The sequence below is a fragment of the Pseudophryne corroboree genome, chromosome 9 (genome assembly GCF_028390025.1).
Source record: "Pseudophryne corroboree isolate aPseCor3 chromosome 9, aPseCor3.hap2, whole genome shotgun sequence".
Lineage (NCBI taxonomy): Eukaryota > Metazoa > Chordata > Amphibia > Anura > Myobatrachidae > Pseudophryne > Pseudophryne corroboree.
In genome coordinates, this window is record NC_086452.1 from 177,595,924 (window position 1) to 177,623,086 (window position 27,163).

Below are 27,163 nucleotides of genomic sequence, written 5' to 3' on the forward strand. Positions count from 1 at the left end.
TTCTAGACTGGGTCTGGTAGGAGAGGCATAGAGGGAGGAGCCAGCCCACACTCTCAAACTCGTAAAGTGCCCATGGCTCCTAGTGGACCCGTCTGTACCCCATGGTACTAATGTGGACCCCATCATCCTCTACGGACTACGAGAAAAGGATTTACCGGTAGGTAATTAAATTCCTATTTTTAGTTTTCAGACATTTAATTATTCTCAGCTTGGACAGTAAAGCAGCCATGTGGTCTTTCAACCTTTTAACCTACAGTATCTTGATAACTTACCACTTACACTTGAAAGGAGACCACATTACAAGAGTTGACTACATGAAGTGGTCTCACAGTTGAGTAGGCTTCAACAGAAAACACAATGGAGCTGAATCTGAGTTAGAATCAAGGCAAAATAAATAAATAGGATTTTAATTACCTAACGGTAAATCCTTTTCTCGTAGTCCATAAGGAATATTGGAGAATCTAGTACGATGGGGTATAGAAGGGGTCCAAAGGAGCCAGTGCACTTTAAATTTCTTCAACAGTGTGCTGGCTCCTCCCCCTATGCCCTCTCCCACAGGCAGTTATAGGTAAAAACGTGCCCGAAGGAGAAAGGACATATATGAGAGAAGGAATCCGATAACAGAGTGGTGACCTGCCCTACTGTATTTGAGTGGAGACACAGAGAGAAAGGGAGAACACCAGCACACCCTGAGCTGCACAGCTCCCTATAATACAGTAAACACTAACAATTTCTGTCCTAAATAGGATCCAGATAGTATACACAAGCGGATCTCCCCCTTTGCTACACCCTGTACCAGATTTCCAGCGTGGCTGAGGAAGCAGGAAGCACTGTGTGTGCTGTGGATGGCTGCAGTAAGCAGAGGAAGGCGCCAAAATGCCTCAGGTCCCGCTCTGATGTAACTCTGGCGCCATTGGAGGGGGCGGAGCTACACTAGTATATTATATTATAATGGCAAAGTCTCCTTTTTAGCTGGCAACATCACAAGTGCTAGTCAAGTGTTCTTGTGCCAGTTCCACACGGGGGATCTTAGCAGACTTCCCCCCCCCCCTTCCCCCGGAGGGTGCCGTACGCCGCACCCGTGGTCAGCCGCACTTTGAACCGGGGGACCCCCCTAGCGGGGCCCCCGATTTGTACTCACCACCAATGTCACCTTCAAGCAGAGTTAGGGGTGTGCGGCTGTGACAGCCAAGGCGCAGTGCACCGCTGAACAACAACCGCTCAGGATGGTGGTCCTGCAGCGGGGAAGCGTCCACCCCCAACTCCCACGGTGCAGGTTTGCTGTTGCCCAGACAGCATACCAAAAATAACAAACTGAAAAAAGAAATTGAAGGAAACTCTGGAGCTCTGAGATGTGCATCTTCTCCTGAGGGCACTTTTTTTCTAAACTGCGTGTGGGAGGGGGCATAGAGGGGAGAAGCCAGCACACCCAGTTGAAAAAATGTAAAGTGCACTGGCTCCTTTGGACCCCGTCTATACCCCATCGTACTAGATTCCCCAATATCCCTTATGGATGCTAGAGAAAGTAACCTTGCACCTGGACAAACCATGTTTCACTGCAGCTTGGGCAGATTCAAAATGTGCAGATATATTTAGATGATTTGAGAGGGACATTGCCAAACCAATCTAAACTGCAGTGTAAATATAAAGCTGTCCAGCATTTTTGGGCTACATACAAAAGCAGCCAGTGTTTACACTGCATACAAAACTGTATTTGTAACCCTTACATTGCAACATAATTTGTTCCAGGTGCTTGCTTTGTTTCCAACTCCGAAGCAGCCACAGTGCCCATAGCTGCTATATGTAACCAATGAGGCAGAAGAAATCATTTCCAAACATTCTTCTATTAAATTAGAGCTATAAATAAAAAAAGGGGTGAAGTGAGCTGGCCTAAGGGTGTAGCATGTGCTATAATGTGAACAGATGTTAGATGGCCAAGGGAATGTAGAATGTCCTATAAAGTGAACGGTTGAGGTGAGGTGAGCCGGCCTAGGGGTGCAGTGTGCGCTATAATGTATACAGGTGAGCTGGTCTAGGGGATGTAGCATGTTCTACAATCTGAACGAGTAAAGTGAGCTGGCCTAGAGGGTAAGCGTGTGCTATAATATTAATGGGTGAGGTGAGCTGGCCTAGGGGGTGTAGCATATGCTGTAATGTGAACAGGTGAGGTGACCTGGCCTAGGGGGTGTAGCATGTCCTATAGTGTACAGTGCATCCAGAAAGTATTCACAGCGCTTCACTTTTTCCCACATTTTGTTATGTTACAGCCTTATTCCAAAATGGAATAAAATCATTTTTTCCCCTCAAAAGTCTACACACAATACCCCATTATTAAAAATAAAAAAACTAAGAAATCACACGTACATAATTATTCACAGCCTTTGCCATGAAGATCAAAATTGAGCTCAGGTGAATCCTGTTTCCACTGATCACCCTTGAGATGTTCCTACAACTTAATTGGAGTCCACCTGTGGTAAATTCAGTTGATTGGACATGATTTGGAAAGGCACACACCTGTCTATAGAAGGTCCCACACTTGACAGTCTGAGCACAAACCAAGTATGAAGCAAAAGGAATTGTCTGTAGACCTCCGAGACAGAATTGAAGGTCCCAATGAGCACAGTGGCCTCAATAATCCATAAATGAAGGAAGTTCGGAACCACGACTCTTCCTAGAGCTAGCTGGCTAAACTGAGCGATTGGGGGATAAGGACCCTAGTCAGGGAGGTGACCAAAAACCTGATGGTCACTCTGTCAGAGCTACACCATTCCTCTGTGGAGAGAGAACCTTCCAGAAGGACAACCAGACGGAAGCCACTCCTTAGTAAAAAGCACATGGCAGCCCGCTTGGAGTTTGACAAAATGCACCTGAAGGACTCTCAGACGATGAGAAACAAAATTCTCTGGTCTGATGAGACAAAGATTGAACTCTCTGGCGTGAATGGCAGGCGTCATGTTTGGAGGAAACCAGGCACCGCTCATCACCAGGCCAATATCATCCCTACAGTGAAGCATGGTGGTGGCAACATCATGCTGTGGAGATGTTTTTCAGCGCCAGGAACTGGGAGACTAGTCAGGATAGAGGGAAAGATGAATGCAGCAATGTACCGAGACATACTGGATGAAAACCTGCTCCAGTGCGCTCTTGACCTAAGACTGGGGTGACGGTTCATCTTTCAGCAGGACAATGACCCTAAGCACACAGCCAAGACATCAAAGGAGTGACTTCAGGACAACTCCGTGAATGTCCTTGAGTGGCCCAGCCAGAGCCCAGATTTGAATCAGATTGAACATCTCGGAAGAGATCTGAAAATGGCTGTGCACGGACGCTTCCCATCCAACCTGATGACAGCTTGAGAGGTGCTGCAAAAGTGGAATGGGCGAAACTGCCCAAGATAGGTGTGCCAAGCTTGTGACATCATATTCAAAAAGACTTGAGGCTGTAATTGCTGCCAGAGGTGCATCAACAAAGTATTGCGCAAAGGCTGTGAATACGTATGTACATGTGATTTCTTAGTTTTTTTATTTTTAATAAATGTACAAAAATCTCAAAAAAACAACTTTTCACACGTTGTCATTATGTGGTAGTGTGTGTAGAATTTTGAGTGAAAAAATTAATTTATTCAAGTTTGGAATAAGGCTGTAACATAACAAAATGTGGAAAAAGTGAAGCACTGTGAATAATTCCTGTATGCATTGTACATTATAGGACATGCTACACCCCCTAGGCCATCTCACCTCGCCTTTTCACATTACAGCATTTGCTACACCCCTTTCCAGATGCACTGTATAAAGGTAAGGTAAGCTAGCCTAGGGGGTGTAGCATGCACTATAATGTATACAGGTGAGGTGAGCTTGCCTAGAGGTTGTAGCATTAATGTATACAGGTAAGGTATGCTAGCCTAAGGGTGTAGCATGCACTATAATGTATACAGGTAAGCTGAGTTAGCCTAAGGGTGTAGCATGGACTATAATGTATACAGGTAAGGTGTGCTAGCCTAAGGGTGTAGCATGCACTATAATGTATACAGGTAAGCTGAGTTAGCCTAAGGGTGTAGCATGCACTATAATGTATACAGGTAAGCTGAGTTAGCCTAAGGGTGTAGCATGGACTATAATGTATACAGTTGAGGTGAGCTTGACTAGAGGTTGTAGCATGCACTATAATGTATACAGGTAAGGTGTGCTAGCCTAAGGGTGTAGCATGCACTATAATGTATACAGGTCAGGTGAGCTGGCCTAGGGGTGCAGCATGTGCTATAAATGTGAACAGGTGAGGTGAGCTGGTCTACAGTAGAAGTGCAGCATGCACTATAATGTATACAGGTGAGGTGAGATGGCCTAGGGGTGTAGTGTACACTATAATGCGAACAGGTGTGGTCAATAGCTGCATCACTTAGAAAGTGAATTAACCTTCGGCTGTAGAGAAACTGAATACTCTACAGTTTTTATAGGTGCAGGTTAAAACCACATATTTGCATGCTAGCATGATACTAATACAAAGGGCTAAATGTAGTAGCCTGTGAGCAGCCGGAGGTGCAGGACTTTGTGCGAGTCTGACCATATTTTTAAAGCGGAAATCACTAACGAGGCAAAACCAGGTTAGTTACGCCTTGTAAATTTTGCCGCTTTAAAAATATGGGCCGACTTGAACAAAGTCCTGCACCTCTGGCAGCTTGCAGGCTATTACATTTATCCCAAAATATTTTAGTTCCTTCCTACAGAATATGTCATGCTTTCAGATTTCTTTTATCTATGTTAGTCTCCAACAGTACTTGGAAACTGAGAGACCAATCGCATGTTTTTTTCATTAATTTTACATTCAAACAGCAAAATTCCATGAATACCTTTCCACAATGTTGAGGCAGGAAACACCGTCCTGTCCACCCACAGCATAGAGATATCCCCCAAGAACTGCAACACCAACACTTGTCCTGCAAGTGCTGGTTGGAGCCACATCACTGCTCCATTGGTTTGTCTTTGGGTCATATCTATGAGAAATGACAACAGTTTGTTTCAAAATAGAATACAAATATCTCTAAGTTACTGGAGAACAAAGATTCCCATTTAGAGATGCCACATAAATACACGTATAAGGTTTTTGTCAATTACCGTTCTACACTGTTGAGGTATGAAGAGCCATCATGGCCACCGACAGCATAGAGGAGGTCATCTAGAACACTGACTCCAACCCCACAGCGCCTTTTGCTCATGGAAGCCACCATTCTCCACTCATTGGTCTGAGGATCATAACGTTCAACACTAGAAATTGCATCTCCACTACACCAACCTCCCACTGCAAAAAAAAAAAAAAAAAAAAACATTTAATGAGCAGGTTTCTATCTGGTGAGCTATAGAAAAACTAGTTTTATGGTAAGAAACTTACCTTTGTTAAAACTCTTTCTGCGAGGTACACTGGGCTCCACAAGGATAGACATTGGGGTGTAGAGTAGGATCTTGATCCGAAGCACCAACAGGCTCAAAAGCTTTGGCTGTTCCCAAGATGCATAGCGCCGTCTCCTCTATAACCCCGCCTCCCTGCACAGGTGCTCAGTTTTTAGTTAACCAGCCCAATGCAGTAGCAGGAAAAGAGACGACAACAGTTAGTAGCCACAAACACCACATTCTCACGACCTGAGGAGAAGTGTCAGCGGCTAATGCCATACTAACCCAAAGAAGCTAAGTGCGTCAGGGTAGGCGCCTTGTGGAGCCCAGTGTACCTCGCAGAAAGAATTTTAACAAAGGTAAGTTCTTACCATAAAACTCGTTTTCTGCTGCGGGGTACACTGGGCTCCACAAGGATAGACATTGGGGATGTCCTAAAGCAGTTCCTTATGGGAGGGAATGCACTGTAGCGGCCACAAGAACCCGGCGTCCAAAGGAAGCATCCTGGGAAGCGGCAGTATCGAAGGCATAGAACCTTATGAACGTGTTCACTGAGGACCACGCAGCCGCCTTGCACAATTGTTCAAGGGTCGCACCACGGCGGGCTGCCCAAGAAGGTCCAACAGACCGAGTAGAATGGGCCGTAATGTGAGCAGGAGCTGACAGACCAGCTTTCACATAAGCATGTGCAATCACCATTCTAATCCATCTGGCCAAAGTCTGCTTGTGAGCAGGCCAGCCACGTTTGTGAAAACCAAACAGAACAAAGAGAGAATCAGATTTCCTAATAGAAGCAGTTCTCTTCACATAGATACGGAGAGCCCGTACCACATCCAAAGACCGGTCTTTGGGAGACAAGTTAGAAGAGACCAGGGCCGGAACCACAATCTCCTGGTTAAGGTGGAACGAAGATACCACCTAAGGTAAATATCCGGGATGAGTTCGAAGAACCGCCCGGTCACGGTGAAAAATCAGATATGGGGAACTACAGGACAAGGCACCCAAATCAGACACTCTTCTAGCGGAGGCAATAGCCAGCAAAAACACCACCTTAAGGGAAAGCCACTTAAGGTCAGCTGAGCCCAGAGGTTCAAATGGGAACTCTTGCAACGCCTCCAACAACACCGACAAGTCCCATGGAGCCACAGGCGGGACATAGGGAGGTTGTATATGCAACACACCCTGAGTAAAGGTATGATCATCAGGCAAGGTTGCAATTTTTCTGAAACCACACCGACAAGGCAGAAATATGAACCTTGAGGGAAGCCAGACGCAGGCCTACATCTAGGCCCTGCTGCAGAAAAGCTAAAAGTTTGGCCATACTAAACTTGGAAGCGTCATAATTGTTAGATGCGCACCAAACAAAGTAAGAATGCCAGACCCTATGTTAAATCCGAGCAGAAGCCGGTTTCCGGGCCCGCAACAGTTTTAATGACCGGCTCAGAAAAACCTTTAGCCCTCAAGACGGAAGCTTCAAGAGCCACGCCGTCAAAGACAGTCGGGCCAGGTCCTGGTAGACACAGGGGCCCTGAACGAGGAGATCTGGGCGTTGTGCAAGTAGAATCAGACGCTCTGACGATAGACCTTGCAGGTCTGAGAACCAATGCCGTCTGGGCCACGCTGGAGCTATGAGAAGCAGGATTCCTCCTTCTTGCTTGAACTTCCGAATTACCCTGGGCAGGAGTGACACAGGAGGGAACACGTACGGCAGCCGAAACCTCCATGGCACCGCCAGCGCATCCACGAATGCTGCTTGAGGATCCCTTGTCCTTGCTCCGAAGACCGGAACCTTGTGATTGTGTCGAGAAGCCATCATATCCACGTCTGGAAAGCCCCACCTTTCCACTATGAGTTGAAACACTTCTGGATGGAGGCCCCACTCTCCGGCGTGTACGTCCTGACGACTGAGAAAGTCCGCTTCCCAATTCAGGACTCCCGGAATTGGGAAGCAGACGAGGGGGACGGTTTTTGAAGGCTATGGCGTAACCTCGAGTGACAACTTCCCGTACCCAGGCATCTGAAGTGGTCTTCAACCATTCCTGGGTATACCCTAGAAGCCGGCCCCCCACCCTGAGGTCCCCCAGGGGAAGGCCCACCCCGTCATGCGGCAGGCTTATCGGTCTTGGAAGCTGGCTGACGGGCAGCCCAGGCTCTTTTGGGCTTTGGCTTACCATGTTTGGAAGTGCGGGCCTGTTTGTGGTACGCCTGACCTTTTGCTTTACGTGAAGGACGAAAGGGACGAAAGGAAGAACTTTTAGCCTTCTGCACAGAAGGAGCGGTAATTGGCAGACAGGCAGTTTTGGCAGTAGCCAAATCAGCCACTATCTTATTTAAGTCCTTCCCAAACAGAATATCTCCCTTAAAAGGGAGTACCTCCAGGGTTTTCTAGAATCCAGATCCACGGACCAGGATCTCAGCCACAATATCCGGCGGGCCATGACTGATGTAGTAGAAGCCTTGGCTGCTAGAATACCGGCATCAGAAGCCACCTCTTTAATATAGTGAGAAGCTGTGACAATATATGACAAGCACTGTCTAGCATGGTCAGAAGAGATTTCAGCTTCCAACTCTAGGGCCCACGCTTCAATAGCTTCTGCAGCCCATGTCGCTGCAATAGTGGGCCTTTGCGCAGCACCCGTGAGGGTGTAAATCGCTTTCAGACAACACTCCACACGTTTATCCGTAGGCTCTTTCAGAGACGTGACGGTAGTGACAGGTAGAGCTGAGGAACCCACCATCCTTGCCACATGCGAGTCCACTGGAGGAGGCGTCTCCCAATTTTTTTGACAGCTCTGGCGCGAGCGGATAGCAAGCCAGCATCTTCTTGTGAGGCACAAACTTCTTCCCTGGATTTTCCCAGGATTCCTGACGTATATCCACCAGGTGATCAGAATGAGGTAAAACTTGTTTAAACCACCTTCTGACGCTTGAACATATCTGGTTTCTTAGGAGGGATGGATGGCTCAGGATCATCCGTAATCTGTAGAATCAACTTAATAGCTTCCAAACGATCAGGAACATCCACTTGTGAACTACCCTCCCCATCAGCAGTATCTGTGTCAGAATCTGTGGGGTCAGTGTAAGCGCCATCTTCATCAGACGAGGTGTCAGTGACAGCAGTGAATTGTGAGGGGTAATAGCTCGCTTAGAGGACCAAATGGTCTTAGGCGAGCGAGGGTCAGACTTTTTAGTACTCAAAAGACTGGTTCAATTTCTTCAATTGAGCAGACAAGTTATCTGCCCACGGCGGGTTAGCCGCGGGGACCACATACGGTTGAACCGGCATAGAAGGTCCCATAGGGGACGTTAGTTTAGTAACTAGCGTATTCAGAAGTGTGGAGAAAGTAGCCCACGGCGGGTCATTATGGACCCCTGTTGCCACAGTCCCACTGGGGGGCAAAGAGCCCCGAGTACCAGAGCCCTCAGCTGCTATATTATCCTCATAGGGATCTGTGGCGTCAGCAACACCGGTAGTGTGTTCAGCCCCAGAACCGTTACCCTCAGAAGCAGACATGATATAACTTGCAATATCAGGTAACACAGTACAATTGTCAGCCGCACAATAACTCTTGCCCAAACGCCTGCGCAGTGTAGTCAGCACAAGCAGGGATACAGGAGAGATATGGTGACTAAAATCACAGAGAAAAATACAATTAGAGTATATCTTGTGAATATCCTATATTACAGTATTATTAACCTGACGCACCAAGCCCCCTCAGGTTATAGAATATAGGGATAGCAAGTTGAGTGAGGGACATGAAATGGACACCACTCAGCGAGCTAATGCACACACATATAGTCACAGTTATACAATGCAGAGGTTATTACTAACAATAATACTGCACTGGACCAGCTTATATATATAGCTATGTAGTCAATAGATATAACACTGCACAGTAAGAAATGGATGTATATCACAGGGCACTTGTACCTGAGAACCCTGACTAAATGCACTCTTTCTTATCTAACACTGTCTAATTGACATGTAGAATACTTAAGTGTCATGTAAAGTCAAAGCGCTGACAACCAGGCAGCTTTACAAAGAAGGATTTGCCCAAGCAGTCCCAGGAACAGTGTAGCTGAGAGAAATGGCGCCCAAACACTGACTGGGAGTGAGGGAGACACAGATATGCAGCTCCGGGGCGGGAACATTTACTGTAAATGGCGCCCTGGGGCTGGGGGAGAGGTTACAGGTCTAAGCCTTGTCCCCTCTGCTGGCTTAACCACCTGGTACTGCGGGCCAATATAAATAGGTTTATGAGAGAAAACCTGACCTGTACCCTTGGCCTAGTGGGGTCGCCTGTATGCCACAGTGTCCACATCCAGCGCGCGCGGGCCGCCTCCCACCGGCCGCGCCGGATCGCGATACAGCGCAGGTCCCGCGAACAGGACCCACTTACCCCCTCCCAAAGCGCGCCCATGCGATCCCGGAGAGCCCCAGCCGTGTGTGTCTGACTGGAAGAAAACCGTAGCCTCCTGCTGTAGTTACCCGGCAACCAGGGCACGGGAGTGTACAGCGCCGTTGGGGAGAGATGGAGCTGCAGCAGTGAATGTCTCCAGACATTTACACACTGCTGCTGCCCTTGTAGTCAGTCTTCACTTTTTAGCTCTTCTTAGGGCTGCCTGGAGCAGCCCCTCTGTTATGTGCCTGCTATCTGCAGCACCAACTACAAAACTGAGCTCCTGTGCAGGGAGGCGGGGTTATAGAGGAGGCGGCGCTATGCATCTTGGGAACAGTCAAAGCTTTTGAGCCTGTTGGTGTCTCGGATCAAGATCCTACTCTACACCCCAATGTCTATCCTTGTGGAGCCCAGTGTACCCCGCAGCAGAAATAACCATTATATTTTTTAATCCAGAAATAAGCTGTGTGTGACAGGAACCATAATAAAGTCTAAACACGCTACATACACATTTTTTAATACAAGTAGAACCAGACATACAAGACCGTCCCAGACCTGATGAAATCATAAAAAAATAAGTCCTTAAATCAAGAAGTTTAACAGGGAGATTGATAATAACAATACTTACTACGAGTCTCAACCTGAATTTTTTCCCCCCAATATCAATTACACATTTTACATGTCAGAGAGATTTGGCCATTATCATACTTACCCGACCGCTATCGGGATTCTCTGCTTCAGGATGCCGGAGACCATCATATGACCTCAGGCATTCCATCCTCCAGCATATCTGTACTCAAACTCCAGCCATTTCTCACCTCTGGCTGCAAAATTACTGGTGCTCTTTATTACCACTCACTTATGCAAACAGGCTTCCAACCTTTTCACTTTAACGAGGCTGCCTCTACTAAAGTGACCAATGATCTACTTATGGCAAATAGAAAGAAAAAATTCCCTTCTACTTACACCTCCACCTTGATCTCTCTCTGCCACATTCTTCTTCTACCTGACAATCACTGCACTCTCCTGCTTCATCTCCTACTTAAAACACTCCATCAGACTCTACTAAAGATATATCATCCGATTTACTCCTATCTGTTGGGGTTCTACAAGGCTACGTTCTCAGCCCCTGCTTCTCTACATTTAAACGTCTTATGTCATTGTACTAATATGCTCTTTTAGTCACCACTACCACTTCTATGCAGCCAATGCACAAATCTACCTCGCCTCCGCTAACCTCTCTCCTCGGTTATCCTGTCTCCAACAACTTTCCTGCAACATCCACATGGATGTCTCACCGCAACCTAAAGCTCAACATGGATGTCCTCCCTTATGTGTGATCGTATTTGTAGGATTTATAATGTTTCAGTGTCTGGCATTACATAGTTTTGTGGTCGCTCACAAGTAAACGATGATGAATGGGTGATATATATGAAAAACGTGCAATAATAATGGTAACATTCATTTCATGAGTTTGATCAAAACTCTGTAAACATATAATGTACTGTTCACAAGCATACCTGCAAACAGTACTTCTCCACAGCGGATGGGTTTTCGAGGCCTTGTCCTTGGCCCTTGCATTAGAGGACGCTCCTGAGGAAGCAGAAGATAGTTCTTGGCTTCATCCACCAAGTCCCTATAAGAAACAAATTACATAGGTACCACAAAAATCAATATGTAGGAAGATCCCATTTAATTTTCTGCTGGCCTAGGGGTGTAGCGGTGGTTTATAACAATTGTACATTTGCTCCCAAAACATTGGAAAATGCACAAAACTTATCAATCAGACAAATTGGTTAAATCACGATGTAACCAATTTGTATGAACGAAAGTTTGTGTCCGTTCCCCAGTGTTTGCGAGCAAATTGTCTATTGTAATTTCCTCTCATCCATTACCAGATTTTCATTCCAACCCACCAAATCTGGCAGATTATCTGCCAGATAATTGTATAGTGTATGCCCAGCTATAGCGACTTGAGTAAAATTCATGAGATGAAAGCAACATTTTGAAGCCACCAGGGATGGACAAATTGTCAAGCAGTCTTCAACTGTGGGGAATCCCGGGAAGTGACCCTAATCTTTGTTGAGGAGCCCTAGAGAATCAGTTTTAAAGGCACCCCTAGGGCAAAAGTTTTTTTTTCAGAGCGCTGTGTGTGCTGCGAGAGGAAAAACAAACAAACATAAAAAAAACCACTCCCTTCACTCAGCAATGAAGTGAGCAATCTGACTAGATTTGGCGTGCATGCAGGCCAACCTAGAGTCAGTGATAGCAACGCCCGGGGCCTTGCATCGCTGTGGACTATACACACGGCGTGATGTGTGCTAACTTTCTAAGAAATCTATTCAGATTGCTAAGAATTTAAGCACACATCTCTACGTGTGTACCCCCTTAAGAGTATTCAATCCACTTGTGGTGTGAGAATTTTCAGTAATCTTTGGAAAGAGGATTGATCACATTCCTTTAATCAGTATATTCACACAAGGGTATTTACACTGTTAAATGGCATTGCACCATTAGAAGTTTTTTCTTTTTTGTTTCAGATATTTGATATCAAAAACTTTGCACCGCTGAAGGAGAAAAACATTAACAGAACATATTTCATTTCGTAAATAAGAGTTATCAAATTTACTCAATAAGCAGAAGTTGAAGGTGGGCTAAATTTTATTATTTGTTTATCACAATTACTGCTAATTTACTATGTATCAAAGGCGTAAAGGATTTTTTTTTATATGACGGAAGTGAAAGTGAAGTGAATGAAGACAAAGTAGAAGATGTTATATGCTACAAATGATAGCGGATTATGTAACAGATATAGTATCAGTATGCGGTTAGCATACCACTCGTCGGGATCCCGGCTGTCACAATACCAACGCTGGGATCCCGACAGGGGCACCATACCGCCGCCGGTACGGTAGGCGATTCCACCTCTATGGTTGTCCACGACACCCATAGAGAAAGAATAGAACCGGGCCCGCATTGTGGCAAGCGCAGCAAGCATGTAAGGCCCTTTGTTGTGTTCGCTCCCCTGCCAGCATTCTACCGCTCGGGATGCTGATGTCGGGATACTGACATTCAGCATCCCGGCAGGCGGTAAATCATACCGAACCCATAGTATCAGCTGGCACCATAGTGTTGCATATCTGGGCAGAGCACAGTGCCAAACTCAGCATTGCAGACAGGAAAGTCAACATCTTTAGAAACATCAGGGCAGCAGCTGTTTCCAATGTAAAACAATTGCTTATTACAGCATAAAGAAGAAGATTACAGCTTTGTCATCCAAATCACCAAACAGTTCTTGAGCTGCTAACTATTTATTTTTTGGCATTAAGAAATTAAGTTTCACCCAAATGTATTAAAAAACACCAGCAGGGACATGGGTGCCAAAAGGAGCTCACCCCTGCGGAACGTAAGAGGTGTATTCTTCAGGCACCGTGCTTGCATTGCTGTGGATCATGAATGTGAGTACTGGGGAGGGATCCTACTGATCCCTCTAACGTAGACATTTCCAACCTCGGTCCTCAAGGCACACTACAGTCCAAGTATTAAGCACAGCACACATGGTTAAATCAAAATAACTGAGGCATTAATTAAGTCACCTGCGCTCAAGCATGGATATCACTAAAACCTGGACTGCTAGGGTGCCTTGAGAACTGAGGTTGGGAAAGCCTGCTCGAACGGTACTTTTTGTGATATGCTGCCCATAGGCTACAATGGCTAATGCCATCTCCAAAAAGAGCATTAAATAGGAACCCAAATCCTGTTTGGGAAATCACATGCACAGGCAGCTACAAAGCAGAGGTTGTTCCCAAAACCTGTAAACACATTTGACTGATACAGATTAGAGAACTTTTTCCTTAACTTCACATTGCTGATTTGTTCAGACTCCAAACACATCACATGTTCCACCGATGAGGTGATTGCACAAGCAAATACTACTTTGCATAGTGTCCTAAATAAGCATTGCCAGAGAAAGCTGGTCAGTTATACAAGTTCCAATTTTACCAGTTCTTAATCCTGCATTAAAAAAAGGTAGTGGACAGCGAGCGGATCCTGACCAGACCAGATGTGAAGTGGTCTGGTCAGTAACAATGCTTCCCCCGCGCATTGTTACTGACCCCCCCCCACCACCACCACCACCACCCCGCAATCGCTGCCTGTCTTGTCCGCATCAGCAAGTGTGTATGCACTTGCAGATACCTCCGCCAACCCCCCCCCCCCCCCCATTATCGCCAGGGATCGCGTAGTGTGTAGGGCCCTTAAGCAAATAAATATGCAAAATTCAGGAGGAAGTATGTAAGGCAAAATACAGAGGTTGTATAGCACCTGTCTCCTGTCTTTTGCCTTTTTAATCAGATTACACACTTTTTCCTGAATTTCACATCTTAATTCACTAATAGTGTACTAAGTACTTGAGATTAGTATAGCACATTAACACTCCTATTTAAAGAAAAGGTGCATTGCGCATCAAAGTCACAAAGTCTGTAGCGCACAAAAGGGGGCTATTTGGTGTGATTTGAGGATAGGTGTATGTGGACATATCTGTATGTCATTTTAAAGTATGAACAACTATTAAAGCATGCGGCTTAAAGGCAGAGCAGGAAAGGGTTTTATTTGACAGGCAAGGGAAGTAAAAAAATAGTTGAAAAAGTAAAAAGAAAAAGTTGACCCTATGGAATATACCTGCATTCTTCATCACTTTTTATTAACGGATCAGATCCCACAGTTCCCACCAAAAACTTAGGACTTAGCAGTGGTAGTCGGACATGTTGAAGGACCTGATGGAAGAAGACACAAATGTACTTAATATACTTTAATAAAAACATTAGTTTCACAATAAAAAATGAAGAAAAAAAAATATCCTTGTATAAATTACAATCCAATTTACAAAATCTAAAAGCCAATTATAAAAATCAGAAACAGGAACAAACACTAAAATCAGAAACTTATTAAGAGAGCTACCAGCAGAAAATACTAGGAGCTGTGATAAGAATTCCATGCATCTTACAATGTTGTGTACCGCTCTCTCCCTAGCTTGACAAACCACTACAACATCCAACCCTCCGAGTTCTCCAAACCTCCCTATTCTTTGTGTTGAATTTCTAAGCCAGCGATAGGCAACCTGATATAGTTTTGGGGCCGCAACTTGCATAATTTCAGCAAGTTAAATTAATACAGTTTAAAGAAAGAGATGTTTATCTGTAGAAACATGTTAATAGGCCTTTTAAACAAGCATGATAAACAATTATGTCAACAAAGAGGGAAGGAGCTGAAGGCTGCTAGTGGTCTATATGCCAATTGTCCATCACTGGTATAATCTATACAGTGGCTCATCCAACCATGTGAGCTTAGAAAACATATATGCACTATTTTAAAAAGTTGCCCATAGTATTCTGTGGTCTGGGGAAAAGATCTCACTTTAGTACTGTATGCCAGGGAATTCTTATTCTCACTACTGTGGAGGTTTCAGGTAAAGGACAACAGTGCTCTTAAGAATTAGCGGAAAGAGAATATTTAACAAAAATGTCAATTGAGACTGCAATGCTCCTACAATATTCATGTGTTTCCTGTGCAGGGCCAAACAAAAAATAAAAAATAGAAAAAGCACTTTTGATGTCTTAGCAAGAACCAAGTCCCATGTTCTCTCTATGGGGTAAATTTACTAAAATGGGCGTTCTATTTAAGATGGGATGTTGCCCATAGCAACCAATCAGATTCTACTTCTCATTTATCTAGCACCTTCTAGAAGATAATACCTGGAATCTGATTGGTTGCTATGGGCAACATCTCATCTTAAATAGAACCCCTCATCTTAGCAAATTTACCCCTATGGGGTATATGCAATTGCGGTCGAATTCGCGGCAATTTTCGCCGTTTTTTAATTCGACTCAATTCGACAGGTGAATCCCGGAAGGTGGCTTCCGGAATTCACCATATTCAATGAAAAACGGATTCGCCAGAGTCGCGGGCGAAAATCGGCCGATTTGGCGGATTTTGCCGCGATTTTAAAAAACGGTAAAAAAACGTGAAAAACCCGAAAAAAAATGGCGTGGGGTCCCCCCTCCAAAGCATAACCAGCCTCGGGCTCATCGAGCTGGTCCTGGTTCTAAAAATGCAGGGGAAAAATTGGCCAGGGATCCCCCGTATTTTTAAAACCAGCACCGGGCTCTGCGCCTGGTGCTGGTGCCAAAAATACGGGGGACAAAAAGAGTAGGGGTCCCCCGTATTTTTAACACCAGCATCGGGCTCCACTAGCTGGACAGATAATGCCACAGCCGGGGGTCACTTTTATGTCGTGCCCTGCGGCCGTGGCATTAAATATCCAACTAGTCACCCCTGGCCGGGGTACCCTGGGGGAGTGGGGACCCCTTCAATCAAGGGGTCCCCCCCCCCCAGCCACCCAAGGGCCAGGGGTGAAGCCCGAGGCTGTCCCCCCCCATCCAATGGGCTGCGGATGGGGGGGCTGATAGCCTTTTGTGATAATAAAAAGATATTGTTTTTTCCAGCAGTACTACAAGTCCCAGCAAGCCTCCCCCGCAAGCTGGTACTTGGAGAACCACAAGTACCAGCATGCGGGAGAAAAACGGGTCCGCTGGTACCTGTAGTACTACTGGGAAAAAAATACCCAAATAAAAACAGGACACACACCTTGATAGTAAAACTTTATTACACACTACCGACACACACATACTTACCTATGTTGACACGCCGACTGCCACGGTCTCCGACGATCCGAGGGTACCTGTGAAAAAATTATACTCACCTTCCAGCGTCCAGAGATAAATCCACGTCCAGAGAGTAAAATCCACGTACTTGTTTAAAAAAAAAAAAAACGCAAAAACCCGCTCCATACCGGACTAGAAAGGGGTCCAATGCTTTCACATCAGACCCCTTTCTCCCGAATGCCGGGACATCACGTGACTCCTGTCACTGACGTCCCTTCAGCCAATCAGGAAGCGCTACTTCCGTGGCGCTCACCTGATTGGCTGTGCGCTGTCTGTACTGTGACAGCGCATCGCAAAGCCGCTCCATTACTTTCAATGGTGGGAACTTTGCGGGTAGCGGTGGGGTCACCCGCCGGTCAGCCGCTGACCGGCGGGTGACCTCACCGCTAGACGCTAAGTTCCCACCATTGAATATAATGGAGGGAGCTGTGCGATGCGCTGTCACAGTACAGACAGCGCTCAGCCAATCAGGTGAGCGCAACGAAGTTGCGCTTCCTGATTGGCTTAGAGACCTTTCTGTGACAGCTGTCACTGACAGGTCTCATTCGTGGAAAGGTGTCCCATGTGTCAGCATGGGACCCCTTTCAGTCCGTTATGGAGCGGGTATTTGCGTTTTTTTATTTTTAACAAGTACGTGGATTTATCTCTGGACCATGGCTGAGGTGAGTATATTGATCTTTTTTTTCAGGTATCCGTGGATTCTACATGGAGAAGAGGACCGATGTCGGCGTGTGAACATAGGCAAGTATGTGTGTCGGTAGTGTGTAATAAAGTTTTACTGTCGACGGTGTGTGTGTGTCCTGTTTTTATTTGGGTATTTTTTTCCCAGTAGTACTACAGGTACCAGCGGGCCCGTTTTTCTCCCGCATGCTGGTACTTGTGGTTCTCCAAGTACCAGCTTGCGGGGGAGGCTTGCTGGGACTTGTAGTACTACTGGAAAAAACAATATCTTTTTATTATCACAAAAGGCTATCAGCCCCCCCATCCGCAGCCCATTGGATGGGGGGGGACAGCCTCGGGCTTCACCCCTGGCCCTTGGGTGGCTGGGGGGGGGGACCCCTTGATTGAAGGGGTCCCCACTCCCCCAGGGTACCCCGGCCAGGGGTGACTAGTTGGATATTTGATGCCACGGCCGCAGGGCACGGCATAAAAGTGACCCCCGGCTTTGGCATTATCTGTCCAGCTAGTGGAGCCCGATGCTGGTGTTAAAAATACGGGGGACCCCTACTCTTTTTGTCCCCCGTATTTTTGGCACCAGCACTAGGCGCAGAGCCCGGTGCTGGTTTTAAAAATACGGGGGAACCCCTGTCAATTTTTTCCCCGCATTTTTAGAACCAGGACCAGCTCGAAGAGCCCGAGGCTGGTTATGCTTTGGAGGGGGGACCCCACGCCATTTTTTTTTATGATTTCACCGTTCCAGCATAAAAAAAAAATAAAAAAAAAATAATATTTAAAAAAAAAAAAATATAAAAAATATTTGTGCCTCCAAAAAAAAAAAAAAAAGTACCTAATCCCTTCTAATATAAATAGATCTGCTATTCCCCAAAAAAAAAACACAAAAAAAAACATGTTTAAAATTTATTTGTTTTCACCCTCCAAAGTGTGGCGGATTGAAAATGACGAATTTGCTGTCTAAAAGCACTGCTGTCGAATTTCCAAACTTGAATTGAATATGCTTTGGTCGAATTGCAGCACTTATATCATTGCAGAAAAGTCGAATTTGCAAAAATTCGAATTTCAAAAAGTCGAATTTTGAAAGTCCGTTTTTGGGTCGGAAAGCACTGAATTGCATAGGCGATTTTTTTTTTGGGTCGAAAATGACCCGAAATTCGACAATTTCGGGAATTCGACCACAATTGCATATACCCCTATGTCTTTCTAATCTAACATGTGTATTAGCATACCTGTGGTAACTGCGGCCTCCTTTCCTGAATGCTGTATTTTACCCAGGCCATGACTGCATTGAACACCTGCTCCTCACTGCGCACATTTAGCTCATCGCTGGAGATGATATCGATCAGCTGATTGGCAGGGAGAAGCATGAACTCCTCACTTTCCATAACCTGAGGAGCAAAATAATTAAAAAACAAAAACACAACAAATGAGTTGTGGGTACAGTGTGAGCATAAAATTGGCAATCACACCCTTAGGATAAGCAGTGCATTCTCCTGATAAAGTCATATAAAATGCCTGCAACAGTGCAACTTAAAAGCCCAAAACACATGCAACAATAAATAAAAGGGTTTATTATTCAGTGTTACAATAAATGAAATAAATTATATAATATAAAACAGGCTATTACTAGACATTGTACCACTGCCTCACAGAATACAAAGTTTCACAATCTAATATGAATCATTTGTATTATTTGTAAATAAGAACTAAAATACAAAACAGTGTTTAATAATCATGTTATGTTATTTTTAATGTGGAACTACCTGAAACTCCAAGCAGCCTGAATATTTGTCTGGGTGGTTAATCTATACAGTTCTATATTAACATATTTAGGACACTATGTTAACTGTAATGGACTGATCAAATTATGCATCAGCTGTCTTTTCGACTCAATACGTTGCCCTCTAAATCCTGTTACCAAGTCCTGAATATACAGTATTGTGCATGTGCTGTTTAGCATAACACTGTCTCTTATGAAGTTTTGCTTGTGAGATCTGCATGTACTATCGGCAGATTCAGGTCTGAAAAGAGAATTAGACACACTGCAGAACGGGTGTAGTACTGGTGACCGTCGGGGTCACCTTACCGACGCCGGGATCCCGGCAGCATACCGACGCCAGGATCCCGGCGGGGAGGGGCGAGTGCAGAAAGCCCCTTGCGGGCTCGCTGCGCTCGCCACGCTGCGGGCTCGGTGGCGACCTGCAGTCGCCACGGGTTCTATTCCCACTCTATGGGTGTCGTGGACACCCACGAGTGGAAATAGTCCCTGTTGGTCGGCATGCCGACCATCGGGATAGTGAGCCGTCGGTCAGCTGACCGGCGGTCACATGAATACCACCCAGAACGGTGGGAAGACACTGGCCATGACCAATCTACCCATGAAGAGGATCTATACATTAGGTTTTATTTGATTTTACATGTTTAGCAAACAGCCCTGATTTACAAAGCTGATGTTTTTACTATGATAAAGAGAAGCAGCAATTTCTTTTCCTTGGTTGTGGTGGTCACCTGTATCATAATCATCCATAAACTCCGAAGGAACAGCATCCAGAGTGGTCAAATTAAACAGACTAGCAATTACTGCTTAAAACACCCCAAAAACAAGGATTATGTGCTAATATGTGACAGCCAGGGGTTCTAAACCTTTTTAATGGCAAGGCAAAGTCCCAGATGATACACGTTAAGTATTCTAGAGTACATTTGCCAAATATTATGCAATACACTAAGTTTGGGCTATTACAAATGAGCCTCATTAATTTATTATGGGGACTGGTAAAGTAGTAGATCGCACTTTAGCAAATGGGGAATGAGAAAGCCAATGATCATATTTGAAGCTTGGGATAACTACATCATATATGGGCAAAAGTTACTGACTAGTTACCCTTTCTCTGTGGTCTCTTGAGAAGCTGAGCGGATAATGTAAAACTGGCAATGAATTTTAGAAGAATTTCAAATAATGAGAGTACACAGAGCCTCAGGTTATCGCTATCCAGTTCTTGGGGTGGAGAGTCCCCTACATCTCCATGTTTTATCTGGGTGTGTATGGACTTCGGAGCCAGACTACGTGGACTGGAAAGGAGGGTAAAAAATTTCCTGGCCTGGTAACAGCATGAGAGTGACATCACCCTAAACCTTGGATACTGCGATGATAGCAATTGAATTATGAAACCAAAAAAGTGGATAATAACTAAAGCTATAGAAGTGTGCCAGTTCTATCTGTACAGATTTATTTGAACAACACGTATCTGGCAAAATGCAGGAAACAGGGTTCTAAACTGTAATGGTTTATTATTAAGACGCAGAGGAACCAATATTGCATATGTTGAGCAATGGTCCATCATGTCTGGCTCCATATATCTGCACATCAAAACACAAGGGGCTATCTTACTACATTATCTCAAGTGTGGTCTAATTGCAAACAGGGTGTCTGCTTAAATGAAACAAATAAGCCCTATGGCTCAGCTAATGCTGGTTAAATCACTCATTCAACTTTTTACAATTGCTGAAAATAATTTGACAAAGTCTTGTTATTCAAGTATGCCAGTTATTCAGATCAGCAATAGGTAACGCTACTATTAAAGTTTGTTAATTATAGTAATATGTACGCCTACAATGCTTTGAGAAAATGTGAAATGTGAAAATGTGAAAATGCAGCCCTACCATTTTTGTCTAGTTCCACCTGTAACTATTCCTAACCTATATTGGGGTATTTGTATTAGGGTGTACAGCACAAACTGCAGATAATGTTATATTTCAGTATATGCAGAGCTTTAAAAAATAAAAATAAAAGATCTTTTACTTCTAGATCTCACAAAGGCTTTAACTGGAATCTGTATACCTATAAAACATACAAGTATTCACGTATAGCCAGCCATAGTGAGAGCTGTACAGTGTCAAATTCACATATATTAAATCATACAGGAACAAGAAGGTACAATTAAAACCTCTTAAGTATGCCACTGTAAAAACACACACAGTACAAATTAACACATTGGCAGTTGTCTATAAACCACCAGTAGAAGCCAAAACGATTTATTTTGCATACTTAGTGCTTTGTTACAAGAACTTAAAAAAAATATATATATATACACATTACAAAGAAAGCACCCACATAACTAGATCACACTTACTGCAAACAATATCAAAACACTACAAAATTATTAATTTGACTGAAAGTAAAAATTTACAAACTGGATTTCCATAAAGTAACCCTCCCAGCAACCCAAAATTATTACCAGGAGCCATAGGGTCCCCATAACTGCTTGCACCTTTTCCAGGCTGCAGTCAATCCTGAAATAGCATGGGCATTGGAACGTGTCTATCAGAATCTTAGTTTGATCTCTAAATAGATCTGCTATGGGGAGCGCGCGCACACACACACACACACACACACACACACACACACACACACACACACTCTTCTTAGGCCAAGAAACAAAATACGGGATATCACAAGCAGAAACCATCTGAGCATTTAAATGAAAACCCACCTGGGACCCTGCTGATGGTACGCAAATTAATACACAGAGAATACCATGGGAAAACATTAACTATTTCCTTGTGCAAACAATTCTTCAGTACCTTTATCAATTTTGCTGTACTGTCACTTTAAGAAGGTAACAAGCACTTTAGCTTAATTAAAAGTAATGTCCACGTCTGCAAAACAAAAACTGAATGCACTACTTTAAAGAATCCCTAAAACATCACACACGTGACATTTTTCACAAGAAAATATATAGAATTTAAAAAATAACTAAAACTGTAATTTTTTTGCAGTACAAAACAAACACACAGCCTGAATAAAATTGTAGCTGCAGAGTAGTTATGAACACATAAACCACTTGTGCCCATCTCCATATCACAAATGCTTTATACATTGGTTTAAATTAGCAGCTGGAGTAGGCAGAACTTCCTGTTCATGTGACCAATCACAGCCAATGCACTGAGAGATGGCTCCTGATGATGTCAAATGACATTTCTCGGGTGCATAGTGACCACGGTCCTGGCAGTACACTCTTTTATGAATATTAATAGTTACCCATAAAATGGTTGACCTTGTACGGTCACAGAAAAAGATCAAGATAGAAGAAACTAAACCGATAACACATTGTAAACAATTTTTTTTATTACGTGTTGTCTGTTCAGGTCAGGGTTGGCTGGTTTAAACCACTCTGTTTTTTTTAAATTATGCTGTTAGTACAGGAATGGCGTTATGACTTATTAAAAAGAGCCTATTATACAAAAAAAAAAAAAAAAAGTAGTGTTTTATATTCAAAATGTTTAATGCCAGTGGCATGCCCAGTGCTTATGCTTAACTTTGCGTGTGTATTTCCCTGAAAAGTGATTTTTTATTTTCCATTTCTATTCAGATTTATATAATTATAATAAGACTAATGCTTAACATTAACTTGTTGTTCTTATTTTCAATTTCGTCTATCTATGAGTGTTCTTTGTATATATTAATATGTTTAATCAATCTACATATATTCAGATGTAATAGCAATAATAAGCACTAAAAATGGGTTTTATTAAAATATGTAAAATAATTCAAAAGCAAAGCCTAACAACATTATTAATGTTAGAAAGCATTAAAACATGGTTGATTGAGGTTTCTAATACAGGATTCATTTTTTTTTTCCACTAAAACTTTGATGCAAAGAAAAAAAAAATTGCTTAAAAAAAAAATACAAAAAAAAACAAAAATCAGTTTAAATTAAAAAAAAAAAGCTGGGTTTTTTTTTCTTCTTAAAAACAGGATTTTTTTCCCCAACCCTGGTTCAGATATAGTCTTAATGTGAAGTTGTGTGTAAGTGACTGTTATCCTTTAAAGGACTGAATTTCCCAGCTACTGTCTACTACAATAATACACTGCAAAACAATAAGTGCAGCATTCTACAGCAGATTCAGCTTATAAAGGTATTTTCCAATATTTGTCAAGCAACAGTTTTACTTGGTACTTATCGCCTTTAGGAAAGGCCCATAGAATACTTCTTTGGGTATAACCCCTTGCTGTGGCATGAATCTGCAATCCTAGCTCAGTGGAGAAACTGATATTCCAGCATTTCAGACATAGAAGATAATCACTAATTAGCAACGTCAAATGGAAATGTCAATCACTAATGCAATGTGCACAGTTAAAGTATACTCATCACCTACACGCACTGGATGCACAGCTAGTTCGAAGGCTGAATCTGAGTCATGAGCAAGAAGTTTATTGATTCACCAAGATACAAATCTGATGCATAAAGTGCATAGCAGATTTACAAGTGGCCTGCTAGGCTGCATTCACAATGTAGCTTCTTATGTTTTTGTTTTCTAAAATCATTATATTCCCAAACTGCAAGGGTATTTTAACAGCCTGGGACACTATTCTTGGAAACTAGTGAAATAAATAGGATATAACCCTTAAGTGTGCAATCAGAGACTCGTGGGAAGGATATTGAAATTTGGCTAGAGGATACCACTGTGGTGTTTAAGTACAACATGTGTTTTGGTTGTGCAAAGGTGGTGTCCTTTAGTTGTCATTACAGGGTCACTTTTGTCATTTATCAACGACAGCAAACACGCAACTGTTGGGAAACATTATCCCACATAAAGCATTGACTTTCTGCACTGCACATCTTACCTCTTGGAAATTATGCTGGGTAAATTTATCTGCAATCCTTAGCAACTCTCTGCATGAGTGAGTGTCAGCAAAGGCTCGGATCCCTAGACAGTTGGATGGGTCAAGTTGCCTTTTCAGGAATTCACAGCAGGCCTCCTGGATTTCGGCAAGCTGAAGAAGACAGGCAGCTGGCAGCAGTGTTTGCACATTGCCCTCTTCAACCGTTATTTGTGAAGTGTATGAGAAGTCAATAAGCAATTCCATGGCTCGCTCATCAATGTCCCGGATCACTACCTCTGTCTGTCGACTTTCAGCTAGCTCTCCCGTAAACATTGCCCGAAAGTACGGGCTGCAAGCGGAGAGGATAACCCGATGGGCATAGATCTTCTTGGCACCAACCACAAGCACCACATCACAGAGCTCTCTATGCTTCCGCAAGAGGTTGATGACCTCCAGGGTCTGCCGTGGATGTTTATCGGAGACATAAGGCATGCGGGCCGGTTGTGGGACCCCCTCCGGTAACTTGTTGGGATCTCCCAGGGTGCAACGGCTCGTCACATCCATTCCAGTCTCACCTGGGCGAGTGCTGAGACACCTGAGAATAAAACCAGACACAATCAGTAATTTACAGCCAACAAACACTGAGCATGTGGGCACACAGTTCTCCAAATTCTCCACCAGCATTACTGTATGCAAGAAACGTACAAGCCGAATCAAATTTTTGGAAAAAACTGACAAAGACAATAGTTTTTGTCCTAGGTCCTGCAAGTGAAGACTACTCATCGGATATTCCTTTACCTGAGCTTCTGTACAATTGGGTGTAAACTTATATTTGTTAAACAGAATCAGAGACACTACAGACTTCTTTTATTATATTTTTTAAAAAGGAGCATATATATTTCTTTGAATAGAACTTTCATAATACAGACTTGCTTATCTGCATATATTAACATTACATAACAATTGGTCCTAAGGCCCAAAGGTGCTGCCTGTGCATATACACTGCACCTTTATAAAATATGCTATTAAATATTTTTGTACGATTCATGTGAACAAATAAATGTCCGTTTTATCCAAGTTAATGCAGTATTAGCACTATGTAAATAGTGGGCTATTCCAAACTAGGGAGGTGATTAATTAGTTTTGAGGAACTACAATCAAGGAACAAGGTCCCAAGGTAACGTGAAATTCCCTTCGATGGGATCGGTCTAAATTCTTATCGACTAACCTGAATTTAATGGTGTATTTCTAGGTTTGTATGTTATGCGTTTATTGTAGTAGAAGTTCCTTCTACCCTTAACATTAGTCAGTTTTCATACTGAAGTGCTTTCCATAGACTAAAGTGGAACAGTGCCCCTTCTTGCCAAACGGTTATGAACAAGGCATGAAGTTTTGCTTACAAATACCAAGCGATAACTTTTGAACAAAAAACATCTCTCAGACATGGGGCTTCCAGTGTATATATTGATATATAACTGCATAAATGTTTAACTGTAATGTTCCTAGAACAGTATAAATCTGACAATCATGCACAGACCATCAATTCACCACCAACAAATTGGACAGCACAAAAAAGGACATAGATAAATGGACTCAACAAAGCTCAATAATATACAAAAGTAGTTTATAATCATATGTAGCAATATTTCAAACAGCAATAATAACTATATACGTGATGATAAAGTATCAAAAGGTCATAAGCTTGCAAGCACAAACATTAATTGTAACAAGTTAATAAAAACAGTTCATGCAGCAACTCTATCTGTGTGACTGAAAGAGTTTTTAGTCATATTAAAATAAATATTGCTACATATTATAAATTATTTTTGAGTATTGAGCTTCGTTGAGTCCATTTATTTAATAAACCGCACAATTTGTATCTTAACAGTAATAACAATCTCCAAGCGCAGTGATATGGTGTGTGTCTATATATTATATATATTTAATTTTATATTTTTTTTCTCTCTTGTTATAGCCTAGCGAGCTGTGATAACTTTGCAGCAGGAGATTTTTTTTTTACAAAACAAAAGTTTCTTTTGTATAAAAGCGCTGGGATTATACAGATAGAACAAAACAAGGTAATTTATGTGTCTAACAAAAGCAACACCTGCATGCTAACTGTAAAAAGATGACATATCATTTCACAGTGAGACATGAGAACATAACATCCACTTGTTCATCTTCAGATGCCTTACAAAAGGGAACATATTACTTCAAAAATACTGAGCATTTTATTTGTACATTCAAATTCTGTGCGTCTTGTGCATTTGTATGCAGATGGCCTGATTTAGGAGTATGATCTGTCACACTACTCATGCACAGAACTTGTTCCCACATTATGGGTTGTGCATAATTTATTCCAACAGCCCCATGGGTAGTTGGAGAGGCACCCTGGGGATGCTTGCATGCAAATTCAGTATAGTAACGGCATCCGGGCCAGATGAACCACCTCCATTTCAGAGGTGTCCTATTTCTGGACAATAGGTTACCTAAAATGCGTATTTTTTTGTACATCCATATGCAAGTTAAAAAATTGATGATGACATGCATCTTTTCTTAACTTTATCAGGCTCAATCTAAATAAAATAGGTGTTGGTTGTTCAAAAGGTAATTTTCTTACTTTTAATTTAGCAGACTGAAGAATTAAGCTAAGCGCCTTAACTATAAGGTTGACACTGTATTTAAGTATTGTGACCGTCTTAGTTAAAGCAAGCCATGAGATTAACCAGCACCCACTGATAAGATTTTTCAGAACTGTAAAAGATGGCCCATTCATCTTCACATTTCAAGAGGAGAAAAATGTGAAGAGGCACATAGTGAGTAAGTGTAATGTCACACCAAAAAAACAACAACCCTTCTGTTTACTAAACCTTTCAATTTATTTTAATTCGAACTCTGTTGTTTATTCTGATGTATAGCTTTAATTAATGATTAAAGTGAGTGGACATCATGATTGTCTAAAAAAAATAAAAAATATAATGTTTCTACAAATATGCTTCTCCATCAAGTGCATCTCATTGAAAGTAGAGATTACAATTGCATCCCTTTCCCCTTATACAGTATGTACTACAAAGAAAAAAACTGCCTGCACACCCCTTTATTAGGCTTACCATCCCATCCCTTTAAACCAGAACACTGATAGATTACAGAGGTTCTGTGGCTAACTAAAACCAGAAAAAAATGAAGTCAGCCAGCCACAAAACCTGTGTAATTCAAGTGTCCCACTTTAAAAGGATGGTATGTGCCTTTATCCACTAATCTCATTTCTGTACAGTTTTAGACTCTCTCGAAATCTCTCTACTCAACAAATGTATAAAAAAAAGAACATATTTATTTAAAAAGATTGTCATAACAAAACAACCGCACACCCTTCTCCAA

The 27,163-nt window shown here is 42.9% G+C and overlaps 1 protein-coding gene across 4 annotated transcripts in view; it reads right to left on the bottom strand.

The window, feature by feature from the left end:
- KLHL20 (kelch like family member 20) overlaps nt 1–27,163 on the bottom strand; it is a 133,247-nt gene that overhangs the window by 43,793 nt on the left and 62,291 nt on the right. For all 4 annotated transcript variants that reach the window (XM_063939968.1, XM_063939966.1, XM_063939967.1 and 1 more), the window contains 6 exons: nt 23,807–24,380; nt 18,411–18,569; nt 14,465–14,559; nt 11,305–11,420; nt 5,112–5,295; nt 4,847–4,990 (listed from right to left, as the gene is read on the bottom strand). In XM_063939968.1, coding sequence (XP_063796038.1) covers nt 4,847–4,990; nt 5,112–5,295; nt 11,305–11,420; nt 14,465–14,559; nt 18,411–18,569; nt 23,807–24,380 — 1,272 coding nt within the window. The remainder of the gene's footprint in view (nt 1–4,846; nt 4,991–5,111; nt 5,296–11,304; nt 11,421–14,464; nt 14,560–18,410; nt 18,570–23,806; nt 24,381–27,163) is intronic.